The 8,090-nt window shown below is 42.0% G+C and overlaps 1 protein-coding gene across 1 annotated transcript; it reads right to left on the minus strand.

The window, feature by feature from the left end:
• Window positions 1-5,251: 5,251 nt before the first annotated feature.
• Window positions 5,252-7,022, minus strand: LOC123885790 (dof zinc finger protein DOF5.4-like). The gene has a single exon (XM_045935112.1). It carries the CDS (start codon window positions 6,541-6,543, stop codon window positions 5,623-5,625), a length of 921 nt encoding a protein of 306 aa, XP_045791068.1. The 5' UTR covers window positions 6,544-7,022; the 3' UTR covers window positions 5,252-5,622.
• Window positions 7,023-8,090: the final 1,068 nt, after the last annotated feature.

The raw sequence follows: 8,090 nt of genomic DNA on the forward strand, positions 1-8,090 counted from the left end.
AAGCTCCTGGATCTTGACGATCAAATCAGCACGAGAGGAGGAAGCATACTCCCCTTGAGGATCGAGCTCCTTCTCCCGATCTTCAATAACCCCGGTGACTTGGAGCCCCTCCAACTTTCCTTCCAGCTCACTTATCAAGACCTTCTGCTCATCAAACTTCTGCACAGCACTATCCCTCTCCTCGGACACCGTCTTGAGCCTATCCTCCGCTTCCTTGAGATTGGCCGAGAGGGTCTTGCGCTCTTCCCTGAACACCTCGCAAGAGGCCTCGGATTCTGCCAGTCTCCGCTGCAACAAAGACAACTCCTTGCGAGCCTCATCCCTTTCCTCCAAATACTTGCACTCCCGACCATTCAAAAAAGTCGCCACTTCGACTAATTTGAGTAGAGCCATGGATTGGGCAGCTATTTCGGTCCGAAGAGCCTCAGGACCCATATCCACGAGGATGGCCTCATCTGCTGGATCGATTTTCACTTTGGTCTCTCCGGTCAGCAGTTTATCATGAGCATAGAGTGGAGGAAGGACGAAATCGTCGGCAGGAAGACCAGCAGATAACCTATGAGGACCGGGGCGAGGAGGATCATCCTGACCAGAAAGATCTACCACCTCACGTTCCTGATGAGAAGAGGTTTCCTCCCCCAGACGCATCCTCTTCGAGCGATCCACATTAGAGGCCGTAGGAGATTGAGGGGCAGAAGAAGTTGTGGCAGCACTGCTCGCCTCCCTCTTGTTCTTAGCAGCACGAGCTTTCCGGAGAGCAGCAGATCCACTGGTCATTGTACCTACACAGATCAGTGTAACAGTTAGCGAAACACAGGCGAGCAAACAAAAGAGAGCGGAAACAGTTGGTAAAAAATAAATAAAAGAAAGCTACGAGCATACTCCAAAAAGCGGTCAATTCCTCCGAGGTGTCGCAAGCGAGCAACTCTTTTGTAGCGATCACCTTCGGGCAGGTCAACCTTCGACCATCTTCCCCAAGCAAAGGCTCGCCATTCGAGTCACTCAGAAGGAAAGGAGGCAAGCCCTCCACAAACTCTAATAATTTTTTATAGTCAGCTCTCTCCTCAGCTGATAACGCTCCCAGCGTAAACACAAATTCTTTGGTCGACATGGAATAATGATCCCTGCGCCAATAGAACGGGAATCTAGCAAAATCCTCCTCTATAGGGAGACCCTGCTCATCAAGCACTTCCTGTCCAAACTCATCAATTCGATGCCCCCTACGAACGAAATTGTTCCAACCTTTCGTCGTGATTGGCCTAACTCCATAGAACACGGACTTGAACCCCCGGACCGACTCGTCGAACATATCAAAGAGGCGTTTCCGTTGCCTCAAAGAAACCCATCCATGCTTGGTGCCCGGTACTGGGGCTCCCTTCGCGAGCTTCCCTTTCGCCTGTTCCCCCCGAGGACAGCTCCGTTGAAGGCCAAAATGATAGAAAAATAAAGGCAAGGTGGGGCCCAGACCCAAATACTCAGCAGTCTTTTCGAAAGCCTTGATAAAGGCCAACGAGTTCGAGTGCAGTTGAGAAGGGGCTAACCGAAGATGCCGAAAGATGGACACTTCCAGATCGGTAAAGGGCAGCCGAATTCCCAGATGCTTAAAAGCAATCTCATACATGGGAATCGTTCCCCAAGCCCAATTGCCGCAGATCCTGTGGCGAGCAGTGGGAATCCGCACCTCGAAATCTTCGGTAGGAGGAGTCTGTATATCCGTGCACATCGTCTCTGGGATGTCGCTCTCGCAATCCTGATAGACTGACTCCGTCTCTCGAGGTTCATCCGCCACCCACGAAACGTCGGCTCGGATGCGAATTGATGAGGAAGGCTGTTGATCTATGAACGTGAATTGACTTTGAGATCCCTCAGCCATCTAGAAAACCTGAAAAAGCATAGGAAGGAAAAATGAATTCGACATTCAAATCTACCCTTCCACCGCCAAATCAAGCGAAAGGGCGAGGGTCTCAAACAAAAGATTACGCGGAAACTAAAAGGGACAAAATAATCTCTCCGAACGCGAAATTCATGTAAACAACCGAGCACGAAACGCATGTGGTGCTCGACACTGTTCTAAGATAAAACCCAACCGTCAGTTGGTGAAAACAAGCGATTTTTCGCCTAGAAACCGCGAAAAACCCTTCTTTTGGGGGGAAAAGGGTGCTAATCACCATCTACAACCTCCAAAAAGACTACCCAAGCTACATGAAAAACACACACTACAACCCCCTACCGCGTGAACTATCTACAACAATCCAAAGTAAAATCCAAACAAAATCTTCAAAGATTAAAAGGATAAAACACTTACTTGTTGATTAAATGAAGATAGGAGTAAGGAGTTTGTAGTAGAAGAACGCCGAAGGAGCAAAACCACCAGAGGAAGCTTGAAACGGAAAGGCCAAACGATGGAGAAAATGAGTAGGAAACTGTAAAGTTTCAAACGAAAAAACCTCCCTCCTATATATAGGCCAACGCATCCGTACAGGAAAACCTGCGCCGCTTCCATCTGAACCACAGGATCGATCCAACGGTCCGGATCAATCACGATCAAGTGGCTCAGATTTGATCTCAGGAGAAACGAAAAGGCGCGAAAATCCAACGGTCCAAGACGACCTCGAAATTCAAATCTCAGAAAATAGCCACTCGAGTGCTATTTCATAGCCTTTACACGTGGCGAAAGGAAACGAAGCGACTCGTCCTTTCAAGTCACACCCGTCTGCTCGCGCAAATCTCGCGAAATCCAAGACACCACATCCCGAGAAAATCGCAACCAAAAAAGGTAATGCAAGATCCTCGGAATCCATTCCCCTTATTTCTTTGCTAAAAATACGGGGAAGGCCGCAGCGACCGAATAAGAACACCGTGCTCCTCGACAAATTTGTAAAGTCGAAAACATGCTCGAAAAAGGAGTACGGTTTCGATCGAAAAGTCCGCTCGGGATCGTTCGGAAAATCCTCGACATCATTTAAATTAAAGGCATACATAAAGCATGAGTGCAAATAAACTATGCTCGGAAAATTCAAAGGAGAATTATTTTATTAATGATAGTCCATTACAAAGGGAAGAGGATTACAAGGGGAACCGAGCACCTAATCCTCGTGCTCGGAACCTGAGCTAATTGCGGAATCCGAATCAGTCCACAGCACCTCCTCTGGCCATATCTTAGCCTCTTTCCCAACCTGGGACCCTCCTTCACCAGATGCAGGGCCAGGAGGATAGAGGTGGGGAGATTGACGAGCCCTCAGGAACTCCTCGATTGCCCCAATGAAATCCGCCGATTCGTCGGAACTCGAGGTATCAGAAGTATCCGAGGAAGGGAACATCACCTTAGCTTCTTTCCCCTTTTGAGAACGAGTCGGCGCAGGCTTGGGAACCTCCACTCTCTTTTTTCCTCTTCGAGACTCAGAGCCATCAGCAACAACCTTCTTGGAATCCCTATTATCCATCGCTAGCCTTCAAACTCAGGATATGGGAAGCCAAAGGATAAGCAAGTATTTATAGCAAAACTTGCCGCCCAAAGGACCAGTCACCACACCTGACATCCCATAAATGCGAGAGGCGGCTACAGAAACCTAGGATTGACCACTTGGAATAAACGATTTTCCCTTACCAAAAGCTTGACTTTGACCACAGGGACACTGCGAAAATTCAGCTGCCCAACTCGGATCTGTTATGTTCGGTAAATCGAGACGAATCGATAAAGCTTCAAGTCATTACCCTCGCCTACGAGCATAACGACTTGGGGGGCTCCTGTTCTGGGCCGAGCTTAGAGCTCGAGCACCAGAGGGTGTCGAACACATATACCATCCGAGCGCGTCCTAACGGTCAGATACCCTTGCGTATTGTAACGGCCGTAAACCGGAATGATGAGCATTTACTGCACATCAAGGCCTCCAAGCCGTTTTCCAGCAGCCACTTGATGGCCATTAATGTCATCAAGGGCCTTAGCCCAGCGCTGGGGGCTATATATATGCCTCTCCACTTCATTTGCAAGGTACGCATTTTATAGCTAAGAAAACCTCTACCAACACAAACTGACTTGAGCGTCGGAGTGCCTGCAGGTACACAACCCCCCTCCGCTTCAACAGGGGTCTCAACGCTCTCAACCACCGCAAACGCCGGCGAAGTCGCATCATTCTGGTCAACACGATCACTTATAAATATATATTTATATTATCTCGCAACCACAACTAATGTGAAAATTCTTAATGATTCAAATTAGTATATATTTAATCTTTGTTATAATTTTAATTAAATTTTGGGTGGACCGACATACAGTATCAAGCAGGCAATTCCATGCACAATGAGTTGACACTCCACTATCAATGCACTAACATATTTTCCCTACCATCCTAATTATTTGGTTGCTCTTGTTCTCTGAAATTGGCACTGTGAATAAGACTTGATTAAATCACACTATGGTATGAGTAGGGTAAGGACCAGAATAAGCCACCACAAGACAACACACTCCAACCGACTCTTCACATCAAATCAAAGCCTTTGTCTTGTCACACAATCCCACGTGTCTACTCTCTCTTCCACACCCGCACTCATCATCGCGCATGCTATCAATATTAGCAACTAAATTTCAAACAAATTAAATATCTAAATTATTATTCAATGTCTTCTCCACTTTCATGAACAAAAATATATTAATGTCTAACCTCCCTCGTACAAACTAAAATAAACTCAATGATAAACATCTCATGGACACTGATAATTTGAAGTTTGATATAAAGGCTCTGTGCATATAATCTAGGCTTAGGTTATAGCTTATATGGTTTATAGCCTAAAAACTAAAAATTATGTTTGGTAACAGTTTGTTAAAAATATGTCATGGCTTATATTTTAAAGCCTATTTTAAATAGTCTGAGTTTTTGAGGAGTATATTTTTTCTTTCAATATTACCCTTATCATGTTATTTTTAAAAAATTAATATTAATTATTAAACATGTGTTCAGCCGCTAATTTTAATTTTACGAAACACTCAATCACACACTCAATCACTCAACCCGGTAGTTTATTCGCCACAAAGTTGCAACTGCTAATTAGTAGTAGTATAGAAGGAATTGCATTTTGTTTTTATTTACAATGATCTGAGAATCGAACCTAGCAGCTACAATATACTGTCCAAATCTCTCATTACTAGATCAAAATTAGTGGCTTATAAGAAATTGCATCTCTAAACAAGGGAAAATAAGATTACAAAACTAAACAACCGACGTATATTAAAACATACATGTACATTTTTCTATTTCTCTAATCGATCAAATTTAACATCCATATATCCATATATATTAAATAATATATTAAAACAAGCTCATAAAAAATCAGATAAAAACTAACATGGAAGTTAGTTGTACATGCACATCAGCAATTAAAATCAAGCTTAATAACCTCCCAAATTTGAAGGAAAAAAAAAAGAAATAAAAAAAATATACACCTCATGATTAATTATACGAAGTGCTTCCATCTTCGATCTTCATCTTCTCTTTCACTTTTTTTTACTTTGGTTTTGATTTCAAATATTCTTTGCTCTTCTTTAAAGTTAAAATATATATAATTATAAAAGGTAAAAAATTAAATTAAAAAAAAAAAGTTGAGTTGAGGCTTATAATAACTATATCAAGGAAGATGAAAGAGGGTAGAATTGTCATTATCCTGATCAGTCCAGTGAGTATGATTCCAGTAACCTTGATCAACGGTGTTAGGAAGATCAAACAAACCTTGATCTGCACCACCTTGCCAATCCAACGATCCAAATCCACCGTTGCTAGTTTTACTCTGTAGCAAAGAGAAATCAATACTGTGGTCCATCAACGATCCAGAACCAATATTCTCCGGTAACAACTTCAATGCATCTCCATGATGATGATGATTCTGTTGATCCATCACTTTTTGGTTCTGCCACTGAAACGACGACGCATCGGTCAGACAGTTAACGTTACCGTTACCGTTACAGTTACCGAATCCAAACGGCAATGTCTCGTTAGAGGAAGAAGTGATCAAGCTTGTAAAATTCGCGATCTCTGAGAAAATACCACAATCACCTGAACCTTGTTCAAGTGAATCATTCTCCAAACCAGTGTTGTTGATTTTCGTGTTAGAGTTTAGCGGTTTTTGTTCGGAAAGAGTCTCGGTCACCGCCGCGGCGGTGAGGCTAGAACTCTCACTGCTTGAGTGAGAGTTCGATTTGTTCTCCGGTGGAGTCATCGGCAAAGTAGAGATTTCTGAAGAGGATGAAGAGTTTTTTGGTTTGGTTGATCGTTTAGATTTACGACAACCGCCACCGACGGGGACGTTACGGAGGACACCGCCTTTAGTCCAGTAACGACGGCAGTTTTTGCAGAAGTGGCGTGGCTGAGAGAGGTTATAGTTGTTATAGTAACAGAATTTTGTGTTGATGGATTCACAGCGAGGACATTTCAAGACTGGTTGGGTCTGGTTGTTGTTGTTGTTTTGGTTTGGTCTGAGTCTCCGGTCAGCGGCTCCACCGCCACCGAAGAACCTGGTACCGCCGGCTCCGATGGAATGTATTTCCTGCATTTGTGGATGGAGGAAGGAAGGAATGAAGGAAGGAATGAAGGGAGGATGAGTGGTTGGGATTGAGAGATGAGAAGAGAGATCACCTGAGAGTGGTGTGTGTCAGTGTGGTAATGAATGTTAATATTGGGAGGGAGGGAGTGTGGAGAAGAAAGTAGAGAGAAAAATGAGAGAGGAAAGAGTTTGGATTGGGTGTTGTGTGATCTTCTCACTGACAAATATCCCCCAAACGTACACTATCTTGTTTTTTTTTTATTATTTTTCAAGTCATTTTACCTAACCACCCCTTTAACTTGGTCGTATATACGTTCTACCCTATGCTGGTGTGGTGTATCATGGAGGAAATGATCAAAACGATTTTGCCACTTTGGTTTGGTCACGTACACATGTTTGGTAATTTGCTAAAAGATAGAAAAAGAAAATAATTAACTATGATACTAAATAGTGCTCTTAGATAAATAGTGCTCTTCTTAGAGACTCTTTAACCCTTTAACAAATACTTCCTTTGCTGCTATATATAAAAGAAAGTTTATCTAGATCATATTATAGATTACATACACTAAATTCTTAATGAATGTAGAAAGTAAATTTTCTCTTATATATAGAACCGGAGGAAGTAACAAATATTTGCATGAATATGAAGTGAATATGAATGTCATATTTATACGGCAAGGAGCTGATATCATAATATTATGTGAATATCCATTTACATCTCTAAATTCATATACGAGTGAGTTTTGCACTATATTTTTATCCAAAATCTTAAGATATTATGTTTATGAGTCATCTCACTTATAAAGTGTTACCTCCACTTTTATAAGCTATGTGAAACTTAACTCACCTCACAGTTGTCACTAACAATTTCACCCTTAAGTGTGAGTCATTCGATTCATTATGCTATCCCTCAAGTGAAAGCTTTCTTCATTCATACACTTTGCACCGCAGTTGTCGCTGCTTCGACGGAACACGTTGCTTGATTGATCACCTCTGTTAGGAAGACTTTCGATACAAGGAGTCAGTTAAACAATTCGTCGAACCATCGAATATGATACTAGTGTGAGGTCATGAGGGGTAGTCAGGGGATCATCGACATTGCGTTTAAAAACAATCATACAAGTAAGTTAGTCACCACACTTTTACCCAAAACCTTGAGGCATTAGATTTATAGGTCATCTCACTTATAAAATGTTCAACCTCCAATTTTTTAAACAATGTAATACTTAACAAACTTCATATTTTTTGTCAAAAAAAAAACTCACTTCATACTTGCCACAGCTACACTCTCGACGACATTGCCTCTTTATATTGGTCACATGGCTTATTACACTGTGCCATCTATATGACTTCCCGAGTAAAGGGTAAGAACCATCATTTATTTGAACCACAAGATGCAATTTAAACCAATTTAATTTTGATCAAAGTCGAACCAAATCAATTAAACTTGATCTCTATTGGTTTGAATATCGATTTTATGTCAAACGAATCATTTGAAATTTGAATCAAATCATTATATTTTTATTTTTAATATATTAATATAATTTTAATTAGAC

This window comes from Trifolium pratense, linkage group LG5 (assembly GCF_020283565.1).
Source record: "Trifolium pratense cultivar HEN17-A07 linkage group LG5, ARS_RC_1.1, whole genome shotgun sequence".
Classification (NCBI taxonomy): Eukaryota; Viridiplantae; Streptophyta; class Magnoliopsida; order Fabales; family Fabaceae; genus Trifolium; species Trifolium pratense.